Source organism: Macrotis lagotis, chromosome X (genome assembly GCF_037893015.1).
Source record: "Macrotis lagotis isolate mMagLag1 chromosome X, bilby.v1.9.chrom.fasta, whole genome shotgun sequence".
In the NCBI taxonomy this organism is placed as follows: Eukaryota; Metazoa; Chordata; class Mammalia; order Peramelemorphia; family Peramelidae; genus Macrotis; species Macrotis lagotis.
This window is the reverse complement of record NC_133666.1, coordinates 227,439,051-227,463,337: the sequence shown is the minus strand read 5'-3', so window position 1 is coordinate 227,463,337 and position 24,287 is coordinate 227,439,051. Positions and strand designations below refer to the sequence as shown.

At 33.9% G+C, this 24,287-nt stretch overlaps 1 protein-coding gene across 12 annotated transcripts in view; it reads right to left on the bottom strand.

The window, feature by feature from the left end:
- Nucleotides 1-293: 293 nt before the first annotated feature.
- MEF2C (myocyte enhancer factor 2C) overlaps nucleotides 294-24,287 on the bottom strand; it is a 211,989-nt gene continuing 187,995 nt past the window's right edge. For 10 of the 12 annotated variants that reach the window (XM_074207590.1, XM_074207592.1, XM_074207591.1 and 7 more), the window contains 4 exons: nucleotides 16,124-16,296; nucleotides 13,613-13,742; nucleotides 12,877-13,012; nucleotides 294-5,111 (listed from right to left, as the gene is read on the bottom strand). In XM_074207590.1, the coding sequence (XP_074063691.1) occupies nucleotides 4,790-5,111; nucleotides 12,877-13,012; nucleotides 13,613-13,742; nucleotides 16,124-16,296 (761 nt within the window). In that variant the 3' untranslated portion in view covers nucleotides 294-4,789. The remainder of the gene's footprint in view (nucleotides 5,112-12,876; nucleotides 13,013-13,612; nucleotides 13,743-16,123; nucleotides 16,297-24,287) is intronic. The other 2 variants (XM_074207600.1, XM_074207599.1) reach the window with 1 other exon arrangement.

Here is a 24,287-nt window from a genome sequence, read left to right as displayed (position 1 = left end):
TATTTAACCAATGACAGGACCTTAATCCCTAAACTTATAGAACAGTCTCCCTGAATATGAGATCTAATTCACAATCCATGCAGGCATATATTTGTCTAAAAATATAGATATATTTATATATACATTTATATACACATATTTATATATTTTTGTGTATACTATCTGTATATGAAAATTTTCAAGGCTAAGCAAGAGGTGTCCTTGTGGTAAGAAGTTACTTTTTAAAATGTGGCAAAATGGAACAAATTTAAACAGTAAAACACTAATTAAAGAAATGCACCACAGACACTGCATCACTAAGAAAGCCAGTAACTTTACTGAATTGTCTGCAAAATACAAATTATACCTTATTTCCAGCAGGAGAAACTTTTGAAAATTTCCCACTTTTGTTCACTACAGACAGCTGAATTAAGTCCCTTGAGATACACAGATGTGGTTTAACTTAGTTATAACATCTTGTCATCTAGTGGCGACAAAGTCCAGCTTATGCCGCTGTGAGCCTCTATTTTAATATTTGTTGCAAATGCTTGTATGCCCTCATTTACAAGCTACTTTTGAATTACTGTCATTTAATGGAAACAAGTCCCCAGAAAAAGAAAAAAATAGAAGAAAAAAGGATACAGCAAACCATCTGAAGCAATCCAAGTACTATGCCTACAGTGACCCATTTCTGTTCTACTCTAAGAGAACACAGGTACTAGCATTTAGAGTGAAAAAAAAAAATGTGTCATTTAGTTGACCTCTCTGAATCAAAGTGAGGTATGGATCAATTTGAGGTATGCACAGGGAAGGCAAAATGTAACACCTGATTATAAAAATAACCCAAATGGACAAATTTGATGCAGACGGTATGTGGCTAAAAGCTTGGATTGCTCCACATCTTTGGTTAAAACATATTAACAAAAGCCTCTTATTACATCTACAATCTGAAGCATTCTAACATATACCAATATCCCATCAGTCCTTCAAAAGATCTCTAGTGGCAGGAAATTAACGCCATATAAGTGACGACATCACAGCAGATGGCACAAACAGGAACAGATGAAGTATTCCATGTTTAGGCAACAGCCTTTATTGAGGTTTCAAGTGGCTTAAAAAAAAGAAATACAAAGCATTTACTTTCTGAAAGAAACTCAGGAAGAAAGGGGCAAAAAAAAAATAATCTCTATGCCTAAATTAAAGACTTGGGTAGCAAAGATAAAACAAACATGTCCAGGTACAAGAGGGCCGACATTCTTGCTAAGAATTGGCATTGTTATTTAAAAATTCTCACTTTAGTTAACCTGAAAATGATCTGAGGATGACAGCTATTTTCATATTCATCATTATAAAACAGTGATTCTGCCTTTGGGAAAAATATGTCTTTTTGCTACAAAACTGAACTTTCAAAAATGTTGAAATGAACAGCCTCCTAATGAAAGGCACCAATGCATACAATATACAGATTGTGCAGCTTTATGTATATCATATCATTGTCACCAATAATTCAGTTTAATTATGTTACTGAAATCTCTCAAAATAAGGATTAGCAAACACAATCCTTGTGAGTGAACAAAATGCCACTTTGGGGTATTTTAACTTGCAATGAAGAGTGTTGCCTAAAAAATAAGATTTCTGCAGCTTGGGTTCTGTAAAGTAATACTCCCTCAGGGCTCTGCCCCAAACTCCTTACATACAAAGGAATCTCTGTGAAAAAAAAACAAAATTAGCTTTGCAAATACAATAAATGGTAAATTACAGAGAAAGGTACAAGGGTAAAAAAGATAGACAGTTATTGTTGACAGAAAGTGACTCATCATATTCAAAGTTGTGCTTCTTCTCATTAAATCATCTTTTAAAAATTCTCAGATTATCCCTTCACTATCTTGCCACCACTTCAGATGAATTCAGTGGTGGGAACAAGAGGTGACTGGCATCCATTTTCAAGTTATTCTATTCTTTTAAATGTTCTTATAAAAACCATTGTCAGAACTGCTATAAATAGCCAAGGCTTCATCTTCACCCTGGCTTCTGCTGGTTCTTTAGCTTACTTTAAACAACCACCCCCTTAGAAACTCACTTTTCCTTTTTTTCCTGTGTTGCTGAGGCAAATTGCAAGGTAAACTAATAATATGGCTATTCTTCGTATTTTCATAGACTGACCCCCTCCCCACCCGCTGACAAGTTTCTACTAACAATTCAGATAAACCCAAAGTGTTTTGAAATGACAAAGCACATTTGTGACATATTTGCATATTTTATACACGTCAAGTTAAAAATCTCAGTAAGAGACTATAAGAATGGGGGATCATGCTTAAGGTTAGGAGAGTGGCTTTGAATATCGTGTGTGTCTATGTGTGTTTGCATTTAATAGGTCAGGGATCCAGTTCTGCTTTTCCTCTGCATAAATATCTTTCTTTCCATGTTCCATGGTCATCTTATCAAATAGGATGTGTGAATTAGTTGAATTGTATTCTGCTTAGAGTATACAAAATATGAGCACAAGGCAGACTGGCATCCTAGTCAGGCACAAACCAGAGAACTAATTGGAAATTTCAGATAAAGTTAGGAAAATAGAGTCCAGTGAGTAAAATTCTTGGCTTCTGCCACCCAGCGGCAGCCTCTGATGATGAGAAATACACAGAAACTATGCAAGTTGATGGGGAATGGGTCTTAGCATGGCCTAACTAAATTGAATTTGTTTGTGCTGACTGCATCACTTTTGTATTTTCATTTATTTATTTGCTGCTAGTGTCAATGAATTTGATTGGGAGATAAAACCGGATCTCCACATACCATGAGAAAGAAACTGTTCCTACATTCTTTCAAAAACAAACTACTCCTGGAGAAGAAATATAAGCATTTTTTTATGGCACTAACTTCTTAAAGGGGAATGACCCAGAAAATAATCCCCAGAGACATATGTTCAATAAGTCATTGTTTCTTTGAACAAAAAGGGACATAGAGTATCTTAAATGGGGTTTTGTTTGTTTGTTTGTTTGCTTTTTGTAATGGCTATTAACTCTCTTTATTGAAGGAAAAAATATGACATGCATGCCATATGCAGAAGTGACATTTTGGGGTTGCCAGATACACTAAGCTCGCTCAACAGCCTTATGATACCAACAAGGTTTGTTGAGTACAAGTTAAAATAATACAATACTGGTTACCTGCTTCTTTTTTTGTTGTTCTGTAGCATCAAGTTTCTTCATATTTTCTCTAAATATGGGCGTATATAAATTATTCACTGGATTACTCCACATCAATCATATTTTTTTGTTTTGATATCTTCAGGATGTAACGTACCACCACTCATAGCCCATTCCAGGGAGATTTTAAAAACCAAATTATATATATATATATATATATATATATATATATATATATATATGTAATTATAGTGGGCAGAATACCAATCAAATGATTTAAGATAAAGGCCAAATTGTGATACGTACTTATTGAATTCCAAGATGCACGGGGGTATACCTAAGATCAGAAAAGGGGCCCTGCATTTGGTAAAATGCAAAAAAACCCAAAAAATTCCAAACTGAAAGAACTGATCATTATATACAATGGATGTCTGTTCACCCAATAGATTGCAAATGTAGTTTTAAAAATGATTTAGGTTGTTAAGATGTGGTAAATCTAACCCCACAGGTTATCCTTTTGACAACTGATTTTGATTTTGTAAAATGTATGCAGAGTAAAAGAAAACTGAAAGAAAATAGTTACTTAAATGTGCAACTGCACAAATATACCCCCCTCCCACTATTAAGATAACAAAAAACTTCTGCTATTACCATAATTATTATATATTAGAAAGCTATACACAAGCATGTTAATTTCACAGATTTTTTAAAAGATTCTTAATATTTTATATAATTAGAAATACACATTTCAAAAACAAAACTTCTACAAAGAGAAAACAGTTATCTTGGTTAGCAAAGCATGGAGTTCTTCATGGCTTAGGGTAGTGCTTTCTATACAAAAAGTCCCTTTTGCTTTTTTCAGGACTGTTTAAAATATTAGCGAAGCTATCAAGAAAAAAAAACACATTTTGGCTTAAGTAAACTACAAAAAGCCACAAATGCTTTGCAAACTCTGTCTTACTTTTTATATGAAAATAAGCAAAATGTAATGTACATATTTTTATATTTTTATTTAATAAGTGATGCAGACCCAGGATTTTTAAAAATTAAATAGGTTCGCCCTCAAACTCCACATTTTTTTTTCTAAGTATGGTCCTCTTTTAAACGTCTTTGATCCTTTTAACTGAGCGCCATACTCCCAGGATAGGCCTGAATGTTTGTGAGCATCATTGCTATGTTGGGTGACCTCCTCTGTTTCTACCATTTACCAGTGGCCACCCATTGCTGGGTCTGTCAAAACATCTATACATTTTCTATATGTTGCATAACAGCTGCTTTCTCTCTCAGTAAAGATCTGCCACTTCTGGCAAATGTTTCCTTTTGTCTATTTACATGTAAATAACGTTGAACCTGCAACATGACACTATCTATTGTAACATACATTTTGCAAAGGAGCACAACAGTGAAAAGAAGTTAGCCTTAAAATCTATTTTGTACAAGTGTTCTGTTGTACAACGCAAGTGCTAAGCCTATCTCAGCATTTCTGGTTACCTTGATACTGGATCACTGAGGCAATTTAAAAGTACTTTTACAAAACAGAGTACCTGACTTTTTTTTTCTCCACACACGGCACATATAATGCATATCGACCCCCCCATCCCCCGTTAAGGTATAGCACACACACACTGCAAGAAAAAAAAAACTAGTAGGTCATCATTGGATCATGTCGCCCATCCTTCAGAGAGCCGCATGCGCTTGACTGAGGGGCTTTCCCTTTCGTCCGGCGAAGGTCTGGTGAGTCCAATGGGGGAGTGGAATTCGTTCCGGTGGTCCTCCCGGTCGCTGCCGTCGTACGAGCTGCTACAGCTGCTCAAGCTGTCAACAGGAGATCTCCCCGCCTCGTGGCGCGTGTGCTGGGGGTATCTCGAGGGGGTGGTGGTACGGTCTCTAGGAGGAGAAACAGGTTCTGACTTGATGTTGAGGCTTTGAGTAGAAGGCAGGGAGAGATTTGTACTCTGAGATAAGTGAGTGCTAGTGCAAGCTCTGTAGGAGGAAAGGAAACCCAGTTACAGATTGAGGAGGCCTGGAGCCCCCAGCCACGCACAATCACTCTCATCCACATCAAACATCAGCTATTAAAAGACTCAGACCGACTCTTGGGGACGGAGGGCTCAAGCGGGTAAAAAGGACCTAAAGAAAAATATTTGGAAGGAGTGGAAAACTGCAGCATCACTTATTCAGCAATGCAAGGTGATGCTATTGTTTTTTTTAAATCCTCTATCAAGTCGACCATTTATTGAGCAGGTTCCGCCTTAGGCATCATTTGTCTCTGGGAGCTTTCAAAGAGGTGCCCAGAATGGTGGTCCAAGAGATTTGTAGGACTTGAGGCCATAGAATCTAATTCTTGAATCGGACCTCCCTAACCAGTAAAGCTGTATTTTGACATTTTTGATATGTATGCACCTAAAAAAGAGTTTTTTACAGCTTTACTAAAGCAGCATATGAATAAGAAAATTATATCCTTTTAATGGAAAGTGAAGAGATTTTAAACTTCGGGTGAATAAGGTCCACACAGCTCTTCATACAGTAAACATCTTTCTCTTTTATTTATGGGTTAAGAGCTAAGAGAGGAAAGAGGGCTAGGAATCGAAATGTGAAATTGTAGGACTTGAGGCCATATTATCTGGTTCTTGAATCAGACCTCCCTAACCAGTAAGACTGTATTTTGGCACTATTTTTTTATATGTATGCACCTAAAAACTTGTGATGGAGGTTTTATATCTTTTTTTGGAGGGGGGTTGTTTTTGCAAGGCAATGGGATTAAGTGACTTGCCCAAGGGTCACACAGCTAGGTAATTATTAAGTGTCTGAGGCCAGATTTGAGATCAGGTCCTCCTGACTCCAGGGCCAGTAGTGCTCTATCCACTACACCATAGTTTTAATAGATAAGTATATGAATAAGAAAGTTATATCCTTTTAATGGAAAGGAAAGAGATTTTAAAGCTTTGGATGAAGAAGGCCCACTAAGCTCTCCACACAGTAAATATCTTTCTCTTTTGTGTAGGGGTAAAAAACTAAGAGAGGAAAGGAAGCTAGTAACTGAAAAGTGAAATTGTGGGACTTGAGGTCATAGTATCTAGTTCCTGAATCAGACCTCCCTAACCAGTAAGATTGTGTTTTGACACGATTTTTATTATGTATGCACCTAAAAAAAAGATGGAGGCCTTACATCTTTACTAAATAAGCATATGAATAAGAAAATTATATCCTTTTAATGGAAAGGGAAGGGATTTTAAGCTTCAGATGAATCAGGCCCACAAAGCTCTCCATACGTAAACATCTTTCTCTTTTGTGCAGGGGTAAAGAGCTGAGAGAGGAAAGGAGGCTAGGAGCTGAAAGGTGAAAATTTCTATTGATGTTTTACAGGTAGTTATAAATGAATGTAAGATTTTTACCATTGACAATACATATAAATAAGTGGAAATTCTTTATTCCGACTTAACTATGCAGTTCATTTCCCCCAGCTATATTACTTTTATTAATGTGAGTCAAGCATTGTCAGGAAGGAGAAATTTTAAGAATAAAGAAAATGCTCAACTTACATCTCTCCTATTACTCTCTAAAGCATATATAGTCAGATATGTGAGACCGTGTAGGAGAAAACATTACAAAGAAAAGCTGGTGGTGATTCAGTTGTGCTTTGAACATTTATTCCTCCTTATATTCCTCAAGAGCTTGCACTTTGTTGAAAATATGGAAGAAATGTTGAAACTACAGGTCTTAGGAAATACAAATTAAACCAACCTTTCAAAGGAGATTGATAGACAAACTGTAATTGGCCAGGATCACCCAAATATCAAGTTGCATGCAGAAGGTGTGAGCATTGCAAAGGCAAAATCGGGGCTGCTTGGTCTATACTTCAGGCACATACCATGGCAGAGAACACTGATCTATGTTCTGTACAACAACACAACTTTCCTTGCTAGGAAATTTCAGAAATTTTTTTTCCCTTTAAATCAAGGAAGAGCAAACAAAATGACTTGTCCATGAAGACCCACCCAACTCAAACAAAGGGACCCCAAATCTGCAGGCATAAGCTCCTATTTCATTTCCCAGTTAAAAAAAAAAGGTTTTAAGTGCTATTTTTAAAACTTTGTGGTGAATGTGTGTATGTGCATATAAATTTCGGAGAAAGTATATTATAGAGGAGGTTAGCTTTGTGAGAGATACAATAAGTGCCAAAAATGTATAGCGATATGAAATTAGACAGAAATGAGAGTTTATGAGTGATGTTTTGTACAAAAGCACCACCTACTGGCAAAAAATTACTTTTCCTCTCTTATTAATGCATCATGTAATGTAGGAAATAATCTGAAAGGAGAATGATTTGTTTCTTTAATAAATATTTTCTTTCTCTAACCTCTTTTGATTCCATAGAAGCAAATCAGTTTTGACATTATCTATCTAGACACTAAACTGACTTCACATGAGCTTTCAGGTATGTTTATATTCTTGGAACAATTTTAAAACAGTTTATTATATTATATTCTATCTTAGTTTTACTGTATTCCCAGATATGAATCATAGACTGTCTAAGTCAAGGAGAAATTAAAACAGCAACAACAGCAACAACAAAAATTTCCATTTCAAGGGTGGGATATTTGTTTTTAGTTTAAGCTCTACTTGGTGAGCATGAGGTTAGCACAGAGGAAACAATAAATGTTTGCTGCCTTATAGCAAGGAGAAAACCATCTTTTCAATTTGGAGAAAGGATTTTTGCTAGACTATATGATTAAAATTTAAGTAAATACTTCTAGTATGAATCAAACAAATATTTAATTATATATATGTATATATATGTATATATATATATATATAATGAATATTAAGTGATATATCAATAAATGTCTTTCCCAAGTCTGTAATTTAAATTCTATCTTTACTGGGAAAAAGGAGATAGAGAATTGAAAAATTATTTGGTGAACTGCCTCAATGAAGACAATAGCGAAGTTGGACAAATCAAGCTCCCAAACCAACATTCATTTACTCAAAATAATCCACAAACTTTTTTACTCAGTTGTAAAAAATTATCTTGTTTTTATTGGGGGGGCTTGCATTATTATATAATTTCTTCACCTATCCATATGTAATTATTTTTTTCAATACAATTACTTTTTTTTTCTGATAGAGTGGAACATCAATTGTCCCTTCCTATAATTTTGTGCCTAACACAGTGTGACTGTGCTGTCACACATAAACTTTCTGAGTTAAGTTCTTCAGTGCCAGCAGACTGGGTGAGAATATTCTGGCACTCTATCCCAAGGGAGGCTGTTGTGAAGAAAGTACTTGTTGAGTTATTAATGTTTTAAATATATTAACACAAATACTTTAATATAATTTTTGGTGATTTTTTTTTCACATCCTGAAAACATATTTCAAACACTTTGATAGAGAAATATCTTTAAAAGTTTGGGGAAATAAATCCACAGACATGAAACTTTTAGTCTAGTCAGTGGAAGATTATGTTAGAAACTCTGCTACTAAATACATCATATATCAGCGTGACTGTTATAACACAGGAATTTAAATGGTCAATTTTTTATTTTTAAAGAAATAATTCTGGAAAATAAAGAACAATTACTTTGAAAAATAAAACAAACAACTTAGATTCAGATATGGGAACCGGCAGAAAATTTTAGTTGAGTGTTTATTTAGAACATGATTTGGGGCATAGATAATTATGAGGAATATGTGCTATGATTGAATAGATTATGTGGGAGAGTGAAAAAGCCTGGTCTGCAAGCTGCTCACATTAAAGTCCACACTGAAAGTTCATTTACTACTGATGCCAGATTTAGAACTGGGAAAACACCTACCTTTCCCCGTATTCGATCAGAGATCAAATATGACTGGATAGTTTTATTCAAATTCTTACTGCCTCCGCCTGTAAAATATATTAGAGTATCTGACCTATTTTTACCTATCCTTTTCAAAGTTTCCTGCATCCACAAATAGCAATCTACAGTATGCATTGCACACCACATCTTAAGAATCAATATCTGAAAATGCTTAGGAGGAATGCTTTTTCAGATAATGGGAAAAACACCTAAAACATAGAGGGGCATTTCCTATGGAAAGTCCATTGGTATTGTTGAGTTTTGAAGAAGAACAGTAACTTTTATGGAAAATGACCACTTTTTAAAAAAACTCACTCTTAGTCACATAATTCACTCCCACTGATCTTGGAGGGCCAGGTTCTTCTGCCTCAGCTCGACTCCCTGCGTAAAACTCCCACTAACTTCAGGAACTTGTGTAGGAGATTACCACCCAAAGTGAATCACACTTTATGTTGGATAGATAAAATCAGATTGCCAGGTATTTTTTAAAAGCATAATTATGAAGGTCTAAAGACATTTCCACTTTAAAGAATACACATATTTTCTTTTTCTTTTTGATAATGTATCAATGGATTCAGTGCCACTTTGTAATTATCCTGGACTGCCAATTCTAAAATATCCTTGCTTCCTTCATATTAAACAACTTCTCTTTGAAAGGTCAGACCTGTCGTCCTGGATTTGGCCCAATGGCCCAATAAAACATTAATCTGATCTGCAAAAATCATTGTGAATCTTTCAATTGCTTCTTAAATGATGAATCTGAGTGGCTGAAATGATTCATTTGATAAAGATGTTATATAGTAGGGGAATTTTTGCTATTTAAAATAATTTTTAATGTAAATTATGTCAAATTAGGCTAGTTTATTTGAAGTAACTCTTTTAAAATCACTATTTTCTAGGAAGATGTATTTTTAAAACATACTTTATTAATTACAGGAAGCTGAAAAAATGATGACAACTTTGTTGTGTGTGTGTATATGTGTGTGGGTATGTTTTATTCAGTCAGTCAGCTAGCATTGAGTATCTACTATGCACTGGCACTGTTAAGAGGGGCCAAGTATGTATGCACTCATCTTTGTGTGCATGCCCATGGTCATATGCAATGTTTTGACAGAAGATGAAGAAGGATTGTATTTACTATATTATCCAGGGACTATGTTCAACAAACATTTATCTATCTACTATTTAAATCAATGAAAACCTATATAATAAATTCTCAGGAAAGACAAGGATGATGAGAAAAAGTATGGCAAGGAACATGAGACAAAAATCAAAGTATATTGTTGTTTTTTTATTTTCCTTGACTTTATCTATCTTCAATGCTCAATTCCCCTCCAGCTTGAACCTATCTTCCTTATTTATTTCAATCCACAGAAACCTTTACTCCCTTACTGAAGTCTCTCTATTGGCTACCATGAAAGCTGGTCACTGATACGTAGTCATTTTCTAAAAATGATTTTCTAAGAATGATGAAAAAATAAATGAATATGAATTTAAACTTTAAAATAACCTGAAATGACAAAACAGCTTTATTTATGTCCCCATAAAGCCATGTTTGAAACTAATAATAGGGCTTTTGATTTATTAGTGGTAATTTCTAAGAAAATCTTTCAATCATCATTTTGATTGAAAAAATTTAAAAATCACATATCCTGATAATATTGAACAGAATGGATTTACTACTCTGTGTCAGTATTGTGAAATGCAATACTATATTTAGGAAAAGAAAAAAATGAATCTGTTGCTATTTTGTACTTTATTATTCTTTGGGGAAATAACAGGCAATATGATTAAATAATGCCCATTTGGGAAATTAGTATTCCTGGATTAAGTGAGAAAACTACAAAGTTGAGTAAAAATATACTAATACTATATATCTGAAATATCTCTATGTTTAAATATTATCAGAATTAACTAAAACAGTTGGAGTTAAATTACACTATCTGCATTTTAAGATATGTACACAGTGAATGTAAGTTCATACTGGATCTTTCATGTTAATGGTAAAAAATTGGAATATACAAGAGAAATATGTGGGGTTATATCTTTTTCACTTCTCATTTCTAGTTCTAAATTGGTCATGGGAAAGTGAAAAAGGAATTGGTGGCCTATTAGAAGAGCTAGCAGTGCCAATCAATTCTTGGGTTCTTTTATCTGAATTTAACTAGATAATTTTTTTCTAGAAATTTATCTATCTTGACAAAGACACACACACACACACACACACACACACACACACACACACACACACACACTGATCCAGGTAATTTGGCTGAATTCAGAAGAAATCTGAAGATGTATTGAGTAGCACAAAATTTTCAAAGGAATCATTGGCTAGGAATATAGAGGGAAGATCTACATGTCTTAGGCTTGAACTCTTTCTATTTCACAGAAAGTTTAAGATGTTGATTTCTGGTATTACCCTTAATAGTACTTCACGGGTATTACTAATTTATGCAAAAAATGGAACAAAACAAAACAGAAACTTGATTGATATTTTCTTTAAATCTCTTTTCTGCTAAAATTCTACCTCCAGTTTTATTAAATTGAGTTTAGGTTCTGGAAGTTTATAGAAGGGAAATGTAAACTCTGGCCAACATTAAAGCAGAAAGTCTTCCACAGGGCTTGGGATGAACTAGGTTTCTTGTACATCTACTTTCAGAGAGGCTTGGCATCAGGAAGATGGCCACCAAGGGATGGAATTTTTTATTTTTTTCTAACTACAACAATTCAACAAAACTCATGTCCAAAAATCACAAAGGTGTTGTCATTTATATCATTGGAGGGAGTATTCATATAGATGAAATCATTTAGTTTTTGAGAAATGGAAGTTCTTTACATGCTTTGCCATTTAACTCTTTTGATTTGTATCCTTTTTGGTTAATATTTGGTTACATTTAAATAGGAGATCATTGGAAACAACTCTGTGCTGATGAGATATTTGATATTTGCGTTTCTAATTTCTTTGGAATTTTGCACCATTTGTTATTAATAGATTTAGGTAATCTATTACCTTCTAAATAAATGTTATACATGGCTTATATGAAATGACTTTATGAAAAAGCCCATTACAATAATATTAAATCTCAGTGATCTATAATAATCAAGATTACACCACTATATTCCTCTTCCTTAAATAGGACTTATTATATATTAAAACTGCAAATATGGAGATATTAGTAATGCTTAAACTAATTTTTGGATTAAAGAATTTCCTGGTTCTTTGTTCAATTAGAAGCATGAAATTTTTTTTGGGCATTAATCTACTTATAATATAACAGTACAGGTACTCCTCTACTAAAGAAATATCCTCAAACCACCACAAGAGGGCAGGGATATACATTTTCTGGCTTCAGAAAAAAAATTAAGTATTCCATCCATATCTAGGTAATTAGGCTATATTTTTTACAAGGCAGTTACAAATATATGAAGTCTGCATGTCAGTTGAACAGATGGAAATATGACAATTCTTTGATCAGATTTTTACTATATGCTAAAATTTTATTTTCATTTATTCTAAATAAGTTTGTCTCAATTATATTTGAAAACTTTTTAGATCTACCAAACACAAATTTATTCTATATCTCAAATGAACTTTATATTTTGCTTGGAGGAAAAACATAAAAATATGTTTTCTTGTCTTATTTTTATGCTGCCCTGAAAGAAATATCAATGTATTTTGCTAACATGAATGCAAGACTTAAACCATCAATAACAATTTATCATTCTTATAAGAGATAAAGATGGCAATTAAACTACATACTTTAAAAAGGTGATGATATGATACTTGCTTTCAGTTTCAGAAGGCTATAGCATGATACACTCTAGATTTGTGAGCTGTAATATCCTAATACATTTTAAAAAACAACTTTTTCTCTTAAAAGACTATAATGCAAAAAAATATTGCTTACCCCAATTGACTGAGGGCAGATGGTGGCATGTTATGTAGGTGTTGCTGTTGCCAGCCAGTTACTGAACCAAGATGAAGAGCACTGGCTGTATTAAACCCAGAGAGAGATGATAAATCTGCACTACTCAGCGAGTACTCTAGATTGGAAAAAAAAAGATAATCATGGAGAAATAATTAATTTTAAAATAATTAAATGATGACTAGAATCAACATTTTTACTTCCTAACATTTGCACATCTGCAATTATTTCAGAAAGACAGGGGAGTTTTTTAATTTAAAAAAAGATAAAAAATATTAAATGTTGGGAAAGAGTAACACTCTAGATAAAACCATCTAAATATTAAAAGTATAAATTTCTAGGATGCATCACATCATTATTACAATGTTGGACTATATTATATGCATTATTAAGACTACTAGATTTCATCAATTAGAAAGATTTCCTAAATAATATTTTAAGAGACACAAATCATAAGAAGTGTCCTTACAGTGTAAAAACGATGAAGCGATCTATTGGATTTCCTGACATTTCTCATCTATTAAGTTGAGTTCTTTCCACCAGTTAAGAAAGAAAAGATCTCTAAATTCAACTGATCTTAATAGATATATAGGTGACAGTTCAGGATTGTATACACATAAGGGATCACCATAGATGTTCCTGATTGAGAAGATTAAATTTTTTTGGTCTTACTTTCTTGTTATTAAATGTACTATTTACACTTTATGAAGATACTCACCAGTACCATATGTTGTTGAAATGGCTGATGGATACCCTCCCATTCCTTGCCCTGGTAAAGTAGGAGTTGCTACGGAAACCACTGGGGTGGCCAATGACTGAGCAGACTGGGAGTTATTTATCCTTTGATTCTATTAAAGTAAATGGAAGGGACATTATTGATTGATTTCAAATAAATTAAATAGATTAGATTTCAGTATTAGTTTTCACATAAAAACATATCTTGGTACAAATTTCATGAAATTAATCATTTAACATGTGCCTCTATGAACTCTGCCAACCCTATCATTTACAATCCTTCAAGAGACCAGCTGTTGCCATAGTAACCCATTACATCAGTATCTCCTAGGCAACTGAACTAGTAACAAGCAGGATAGCTTTATTGTGGGTAAAAAACAGACCATGTGGAAAAACTGATGAAATATGTATACTGTACTTGCATTGTTTCAATCCTCATTCAAATGCAAAAAAATTTTTTCATTAAAGTCAACAATAATGGTTTTTATGTGAAATTCTATAAGCAGTACCATAGTAATTCTGTATATCAAACTTTGACCAGCAGATGGTGCTCTGATCACTTCATTCTTTCAAACCATAGTTAAAACAAACTTCTCTCAAACTAGGAACCAAAGCAGTTAACATTTTATCTTTAACTCCTTTACTTCAAGAAGGTTTAAGGTCCACATAAACCTAATGACTACAAGAAACCTAATTACTAGACAAAAATACATTATAATAAGGATATAAAATACATAACCAGAGAGTTTTAAGTCCTTTTTGTATGCTACAAAACAGACATACTGTTTAAAACTTGGCACTACACAGAGAGAAGTTAAACTGGGAAATATAATGACCCAATGTTCTTTTCACCTCTGATGCATACTGGAAATTATAAATATTTAAAAATTTAGCAATATCGACCCTTTGTGGTAATCTCTAGCGTTTCTCAATTTCACCACAGGCACCAACTCCATCTAAAAATAACAATCAGTTTCTTTGCATGATTAAATTTAAGGGAGTACTACCACCACTTACCAAAAGCAGATCGACATCCTCAGACTGAGAGCGTAGGAAAGGAGTATTAATAATTAGTGCGAGTAAATATTTATCATTGGGCAAATTCCTTTCAACATAATGAAAAGCATCTTCTGATAGGCACAACAGTTTAAACAGTTTTTGAACCCAATCTATAAAAATAACTCCTTACAAAGGCATTCTTTGTTTCCTCTAATGAGATGTTTGTCTCAAATGTGAAGACAATCTACCCCGTTTTCAACTCAGGTCATTATTTCACCACCAGAGAAAAGATGACACCACCAAGCCTCACTGGTGGGTGAGGCTGGAGAGTGGCACCTGATTCCCAGAGCCCTGGCCATTCATAGATAGAATTCCCCAGGAAAGTATATCAGCTTTAAGAGTCCTAGAATAAATCATTGATAGAGACAGCTTGTCACTGGTTCAGTCTGCTGGAGTATAGCCCTGTAGGAGACCATATTTATTAATTCTAGTCTTTCCAAAAGAGGTCATTCCATCTTATATGATTTGAATGGGGGGGGTGATTTTCAAAATTAATCTGTACTGTGTCATAATATATTAATCAGCTCTTAGTAAAATTTTTGCCCTGATATATCACTGAACAGGAGAAAGAAATGGGTTTACAGCATGAACTAAATCTGTCTACAGAATTCTTTAAAAAAATCAGGTGTGTTTCTAATGTTCTCACTCTTTATGATAAGCTAATTTGCAGGACATATGGGGCTTTTTATTGTCAAATCTAGTTCCACTATAATAGAAGAAATCAGAAAAATATATAGGCCCAGGGATTCTTTATATATTATTTTATTCCTTCTCAGAAATAGTTGACTCTTACTCCTTTATCATTGTTAAATATAACTACTATTCTTAGAGTGAATGGGATTTAAAAACAGTTTGTTTTTGCCTATTACATCACTAGCATGGAAGCTTAAATTGAGTTTAAGCAGAGATGTACAGGACACACTAACTATCGCTACTGAAATGAATCTAAGAAAGGAATCTCAAACAGGAAAAAATATTTTTAGAAATGATAGAAAATAATTTGTATTTTTCAATGCCTTGAAAACATCAATTGGATAAATACAGTTAAAAGACAATAGTGCAAAATTCCGTAAATTTTATTCACTGTTAGAATATCTTACATAAAATAGAGATGTCAAATGAATAATTCTTTCTAAATAGAAACTAGAGACACCACAATGAGGATATTGTCCATGTTCCCTGACACCAGCATTATCAGTGGGCCCTTCCTGAACACTCTTGGTTTTTTTTTTTCTATTTAAGAAGAAAAAAAAGGAAACTAGATAACAGAAGCCATAGCTGGACACCAAGTGTCCAAGTAGAGTCATTGTTTTGCTCTTATAGTTGAATTTGAGGAATTGTTAAAAATGACCAAATATAATTAAAGAATTCACACTAGGAAGCAAAATATTAAGAAGGTAACAGAAAATGGATTAAAAATGTAGTCTAGAATTACCACTGATGGCATCGCATTCTTGCTGCCTGGTGGAATAAGGACTCGGAGATCTGGTTTACGGTTGTTCATTCCCAGATTCATCGGTGGTGGAGACTTTGCTTGCATATTCTTATTCAAGTTTCCAGGTGAGACCAGCAAACCTGGTGAGTTTCGGGGGTTACCATACCCATTCCCTGTTTAAAAGAAATTTTTTTAAAGAAATCCAAACTCAAACATATTTCCAGATATCATAATGTGCTACTACTAAAAAGAAAAAAAAAGCAATTTAACATAGTCTTAAAGATGTAAAGTGCAAGAATAGAAAAATGGTTATTACTGAATTTACTGGGAACAGTATTCAAAACAGTTTTTAAAAAATGAATTCATACACATTTGAAATAGTTTCAAAACAATTATACTAGCTGTAGTTTTACTAAGCAGATTGCTAAGATGAACTTGTGTCCTTAAAACTTAAAAAAAATTTTTTTTCTATTTAGAAAAGTCAGGAAGAAAGTCAGACAGTCTTACAGTCTAAGAAAAGCATACAATTGTGCTGTGCTCTAATCGACTGGCACAACACAGGGGTCTGACTTTCCTTCCTGACTCACTCCCTTTTACTTCTCCGTTTTTTTTTCCTTCTTCTTAAATGAAACAAGGGAATAAGAGCAAGACTGTAATTTCTAGGATGTGCAGGAGGAGAAGCTTCAGGAAGATTCTTAAATCTTTTTGTCATTTAGTTCCCTTTTTATTTGAGCAAATTTTCCCTACAGTTGTTCTTCAATCCCTCTTGCCCTTTTCGGTATGTTCTAATAATAACTCTGATGGGCTGGTTCTTTTGACTGGGATCCCATAGAACTTCAGAGGGCAGCACTTCTGCCCAGTAGCTGCAATAAGCTGAGGCTGCTGTAAAATGCTGATTCATCACAGTAAGGGAGCAGCCACCTCACAAGGCAGGAGGAGAGTTCTGAAATCTCAGATGTTTAGCCTGAGACGAACGGGGTGGGGTGTGGGGAATGGATGGATGTTTGAAGCTTTCTGCTTCCCTGTTTTTCAAAATACATGAAGAAAAATTGCACCTTGACTTCCTACTCAGTGACACGTAGGGCTACAGAGAATACCATCTGGGCTGTAATCTAAGCCAGGATAAGAGCAAATTCTGAAACCAGATTCTGGCTCTCTATGGTATTTAATGCAGGAAGAAACCATGCTATAATATAACCTCAGAGTTCGGAGGAATCTCAGAAGGCCACCAAGTAGAGTGCACAAGGGATCCTTACTAAAGCATCATTGAAAGCGATCATCCAACCTCCATTGAGGGAAACTCACTCCCAGCCTGAGACAGAACACTTTACTTTTAGATAACTTTTTTCTTCTTTTAATTTCCTAAAAAGGACCTGAAATTTAACTTTAGTGATTCCCTATAACCTTCAGGATCAAATATAAAATCCTCCATTTGGTTTCGAGTCTTTCACAACTTAGTCATTTCCTACTTTCCCATTTTCTTACATTTTTACACCTCTCCTCAGACTGACCCAGACATTTCATCTCTGGAGTCTAATCATTTCACTGACTTCAGATTCCAGGACCTGGAAAGCTCTCCCTCCTCATGCCTACCTCCTGGCTTGCCTTTCTTCCTTCACATATCACTTCTGCAAGAGGTCTACCCTAGTCCCTTTGGTGCTAGCAATAATTTACCCTTTGTGTTTGAAGAATCATTAGAATGTAATCTTGAGTGTAAAGACTACTTTTTTCCTTTCTATATATCCATAAAATTTAGCAGAGTTTCTGGAACACATAAATGCCTAATAAATAAATAAACAAACAAACAAATAAATAAATGCTTATTTATTTGACAGGACTTTTTTTTTTAAAATCAATTCTTTCTAGTTCTGCTATTTGAGATAGAAGTAGAACAAGTGTCTAATCTGTCTTCCAGATGCTAATGGCTCAAATACTTAATGATGATTATCTCATTCTCTTCCTCTCCTATCCCCCTAACTTCCATACTTCCATTCAGGATATATATATATATATATATATATATATATATATATATATATATATATATATATATATATATATATTTATATATATTTTCCTTCAAATAATCCTTTTGTGACAGAGGGTCTAGTGGGCATCTTCTGAAATCAATAACATTTATCAACATTCTTCAATTGTAGCACTCAGAATTGAATTCTATATTCCAGATGTGGCCTAACTATGACAGAGTATGACAGGACTCTCTGGTTGTGGAAAATAATGCTTTTTTTAATAGCATAAATGGCAATGTTATGATGCTGCTTTGTGCTAACTTTCCCTTCCAACTTCTTGTTATATGAATATCTAATCAACATTCCATCAGTACCTCCATGTTCATCACTGATAAAAAGAGAAGGGGGCTGAGATAAGGCTAGAATATGGCATCCTACCACTAGAGACCTATCTGCAATTTGACAATGATCCATTAGTCACCACTTCTTGGGTCTAGTTACTTAAATAAATTTGAATTCACCTAATTGTACTAGGTTCTCATCCACATCTCCCTATATTGTTCCAAAAGGATAAGAAAATGAATTTTGTTAAGAGTTTTTCTCAAATCTAGACCCACTCCATGTCTGTAGCATTGTCTTAATGTATCCATCTAGTAACCAGATCAAAAAAGGAAATGAGGTTAATCATGACTTTTTGATGAATCCATGCTGGCTCATTACTTCTATAGATTTGCAATTAGATTCAATTACCAATAGCTAAAATTATAACAAATCAATAAGAAAACTAGAAGGCTCTTCTATGGGAACCCTGAAAGAGACATTTCTACCATCATCATTATATCTATGGTAGCAAATGTTTATTGAATACCTTCTATGTGTATGGAATTGTGTGAAATCTGAGAACTTGGAAAGACATGGTCTCTGCTCTCTAGGAGTCCAAGGCATTAAAAGCAAAAGAATAACAACATAAAGTAGAATAGAGAGATTATGGATATTAAACAAATTCACAGGAGGGAAAGATCGCTATGAACTGTAATAATACAAACAAATTTCATAGAGGAGATTGGACTTGAAATTTATACTTGACAGATAAGAAGAAGAGGAAGAGGATATTACTACAGGTAGGAGAAAGAATATGAGCAAAGACATATTAACAGCAATGTTAATAGACTATTTACTTTAGGGATTGGCCTTTTTTTTTCCCTTGGAGGAGAAATAATGTGGGAGAGGAATAATGATAAGATTCTAGTTTTATCTGTTTTCTACTTATTTGAAATAACAAACTGAGCCCAAGAGAGACCCAAGCCATCTTGCTCAACTCATACCTTGCCTTTTCCATTATAACATGTATGTGTGATCAGACTGTAAAAGACCTTGAATGACTGTGGGATGAACTTGATGGTTGCTGATATCATTTCCAGTGCTAAATTCTGTGCTGTTTTAAGTGTCAGACCATGTTATGTGTCAGGAATCTGAACTTAGTTTTTTTAAATAAAATTTTATTATATTCAGGTATTTTCAGGTATTTGTTTCCCCTCTCACTTCTCATCCCCCCATTCTTCTTTCCCCTCAAAAAAAGAAAAAATAATTGTAATAAATATGCATAGTCAAACAAACACATTCTGAATTTAATTCTATAGTCAATGGGAGCTTCTAAATGTAGAGGAGAAGCAATGTTTTAGTAGGATTACTTTGACAGTAGAGTATAAGATGGACTGAAAGGGAAAAAAATAGCATTGGGGGTTATCAATTGGGAGCACACTGCTATAGACACTATACAAGATCAGGTGGTCTTGGACCCTATAGTAGTGGGAAAGACAAAGAAGGGTATGTTTCTGTATGTCTTTTGAACTGGAAAATATTTGAATAGGCTATTGAACCATCATTTACCTGCTTTGTTTTATGCATGATTAATTTGGCTATATAGCCACAAAGAACTAATCTATCACAAGATTAGATTGGTCAGTTTTATTATATGTGAAATTCTTTTAAGTTACTAGGGAAAATATCTAGTGAACAGCCCCAAAACACAAACAATTCCCTCATAATAAAATGTCAGGATAATTATTTAAGGACTTTGAATCTAGCCAAAAAATAACAAAATATCCATCATTTTTCTTTTATTTACTGTTCATATGAATGATTTTCTATGGAGAAAAACTACCTATTTCTATTATTAACACTATCTCACTGAGATCGATATATAACAAAGTATGGGTGTATCTACAAATGTTAGGATGTAAAGTCATTCCTTAATAAAGTCTAGAAGAATTTTATATTTAAAGTTTCTTAGTGAATAGTTTTTGTGCATCTCTACCTATTAGTTATATTTTCATTAACTGTATTTACTAATAAAGATATAAAATGGAATCTTAGAAAAATTTTGCATTGTACATTCTTGTCAATTGAAATTCATACTGATACACTGAACATGTGTCACTCAGCTATTAAACCCTATGTGAGATTTGGTTTAAGTAAACAATCAAATGGAAAATTAGCTGGGTAATTTCAAAAGAAAGAAAAAAGTCAGTTAAGTAGTGCAGTGAAGCTTGAATAGATCAGAAGAAATGGAAGTCTAGGCTTGTTCTATGCTGATACTGCTTTGGTTTGCATACAGGAGCTATTTTGCTAAAAGGAAGTAAAACCGCCTTGTGAAATGTGTTGTCCTATGATATGACAAGTACTGGCCCAATGTGAGAAAATGGAAATGCTTCACAGTGGCAGTGCAGTAAGTTGTCATCCCCCCATCCCCCTTTATAGAGTAAACTTCTTGAAAAATTTCAGCAAAACTCACATTTTCTTTCCCAATTAAAAAAAAAGATTATTGGAAAAATAAACTTGTAATTTTAGTTCTCTCTGGATAAATATATAAAAATGGTCATCTTCCATTATTTAGAAATCATATCCTTCTAAAAGATTGATCACCTATTCTTTTGTATTCACATGCTGATGTAAAATATTTGGAACAATGATGACACTTTTTTGAGTTATATTTTTAGAGTATAAGTGTTATTTTTAAGAACTACTACAATCTGCTTTTTACTAGTTGATTCCTGCTGTTTTTGGCATCTTATGCCAGCTAGCATTTTGGAGCCATATAATAACCATTTCTGTTTCCAGCCACCAAATTGTTATTCTTTTGGCATAATATAGATTCAGGAATGCAAGGCTGTGGATCCTAAACCAGTGATATAGAAACCTATCATTTGAAAATCAATGATGAATACATGCATGTGGTTTATAGCTAAGGAGAGCCTGCATTTAAGCCAGCTCAAAAACCGCATCCTTCTCCTTACTCAGAAAGCTGTGGCCAGCTTTGAAGCAGTTGTCCCACCTTAAGGTAAATTTACCAAAGAAAATGGACCCATTTAAATTCCAAGACCCCAAACCCAGAAAACCATCATATACAAAAGGGTGTCTACATGTTTGCGTGTGAAAGAGTACATGCACACACATACACACACACACACACCCAGCAAAAAGCAAAAAACCCTATCCTCATAAACCTTCTAATATACAGATTAAACCTCTACTTTACCCTATACTTTAAAATTACCCTCCGCCTAGACCATTATCAATTTAGATGTGACTGCATTCAGAATGTCACATTCTACTAACCACTTGAAAGGACAGAAATTATATAGCATGAATGAATGGATTTCCTGATTATAGATTATAAGAAAATGAAGAACAGATGAATTTTAGAACCAGTTCATTTTAGAACTTCTTTTGATTAAAATTATTCTTCCAAATAAAATAATTTAGAGAATGTCAATATAATTTATTCAGAATAATAATAATAAAAAGAAACTTAGGTGTTCAAGTTGCAAAAATAGTAAAAATGTGCGCAGAATTATGGAACTTGGAATGTACAATTCAGGAGGAAAATATTTTTTTCTATGAAGTTAACTTGTAAGTACTTGTTTCTTTTTTTTTTTTAAGTTGCTTCCTATTTTAAGAAGTTGTAAATTCAAAGAACATATTTCTGGCTAAGGTTATGAGGGGCATACTTGCTCCTTGTCTCACAAAGCTCAATTGAATAGAGAACTTCGATTCAGTTCAAAGTTCTAAAACTGAAATTTAGACTTACTTGAAATGCCTGGCATTATTAATTTGTTTTTTTTTTTCCATTTGCTTCTTGAATATTACTCAGTCCTTGGTTACAAAATACAAAGACATAAAACCTACTAACAAAAATTATTTCTGTTCCTGATTGAGTGCAGTCAGAGGAGAGGCCAATAGGGCCATTTGCCCTGGGTCTCACTCTAAAAGGAGGTTTCCCTTTCAGTAGTTAAATAACCACCTTTCAAGTAACGAAGAGGAGTGCTTAATATCAATAATGGCAATGCATGAAAGCTAGGCAGTTTCCACATAATCAGCGTACCTATTTAGAAAATCATTGGATAGGTAAAAAATTTCAAATTCTTATTTTTTAGATGCCTGACTTTGTTTTCATTTATTTTCATTAAAAACAAAATTGGGCAGTTGCCTGGATCTTACTGGACTTTGGAGAGCTCATCTCCATATTATCAGTGCTCTTCTAATTTTCCAAGGTAGAAAAGTTTTGGTAATATCTCACACTTTATTCTTGGCATCATTCTTCATAACCAATCATCACCAAGCTCAATTATTCTTTCATTCAAAACATCTCCTGGATTATTTTATTTTTCTTTAGTGAAATTGCTGCCATTTTTCTTGTCTCCTAAAGTCTATATTGTCATCTCAGCCTTCAATTTAATTCAACAATTCATAAGAACCCACTCTGACCTCTCTGCCTCCAACTTTCTCGTTCCCCCTTAGGCATACTTTCCTCCACCAGGCAAATAAGACAACCACTATGATAAGTTCATACTTGAGAACTTACATTGGTTCATCTATCATATGAACATTTACTCTCTATCATTGATAATGTATCAGGGAAATTTAAACCCTTTTGCCTGACTCCCAATGTCAATTGTAATCTGTCCCTATTCTACCTATCCTTCTCCAGACTTCACTATTGATTCTCTAGACATTTTTCTACTGTGCCACAGAAACCTCTTCACTATGATAGTTCACTCTACCCCTGGACTTCTCACACTAGAAGTACATGCCACCCCTTTAGTCCCTTACTGATTGGCCAGTTCTTCCTAGAACCTCCATTTAAAGGAAAACTGGTCAGTCATATCTTCACTCTTTCTAGGCTCTATTTTCTACTCTCCAGACTTTTTCTATCACTTCCCAAGTGAGTATCTCCCCCTCCCTCACCCCTAACTTCTTTTGCTGTCTTTTCCAATTAGAATAAGCTCCTTGACAGCAGTAACTCTCTGTCTTTCTGATTGTGGCTGATATAATGTAAGTGATTAATAGATGCTTATTGACTTAATATGTTGACTTAATTGTCCAACCTGCTTTCCTACTTGAAATGATTTTTTCTATCTAAATTTTACTTATTCTTAAAGTCTCATCTCCATTAAATCTTTAATAAAAATAGAGGGAAAGTTAAATCTCATTTTTAATACTTAATTCTTGAACAACTTGGACAAATCACAACCTTCTTGAACCTCAGTTTTCTTATTTTCAAAATGAAAGAATTATACTAGGTATTCTCAGAATTTCCTTTTAACTCTAGATCCTTTGATTCTCCTTTTTAAAAATGTATATTGTATTCCTAGTCAGAGCAATATAATCATCGTAATTCAGAAGTAAACTCCTTGAGTACAGGGGCCAGTTTTAAAATTCATTTTGCATATCTTCTAGTACCTAGCCCAGAACAAAACATATTTAATAAATACTCACTGAACTCTTTGGACATATGTTCTTCTCCACCTGACTTTTTTGTTTGTTTGCCTAACTAGTTTTTCAAGATTTCTCTTACTGATTAGGTGTCAAGCCTACAAGAGATTTTTTAATCCCAAAATATCTGTTGGCATGAAGAATTTTGAATAACTTTCAGCACATCTGTGTTTTGTGGGAGCTTAGACTCATAAACTGGAGTTGGTGATTACTTCAGATGCTACCCAGCCCAAATCTTTCATTTTAGGGATTAATAAATTGAAGTCAAGGAAGACCAAGTGATCTGCTCAAGGTCACACAGGTAGGAAGCATCAGAGGAAGGACCTGAAGCCAGGTTCTCCAAAGGCAGAGCTCCTACTATATCATCTGAGATGGCATGATTTGACTCTAGATTATATGTCTTTAGATTGTCACAAATG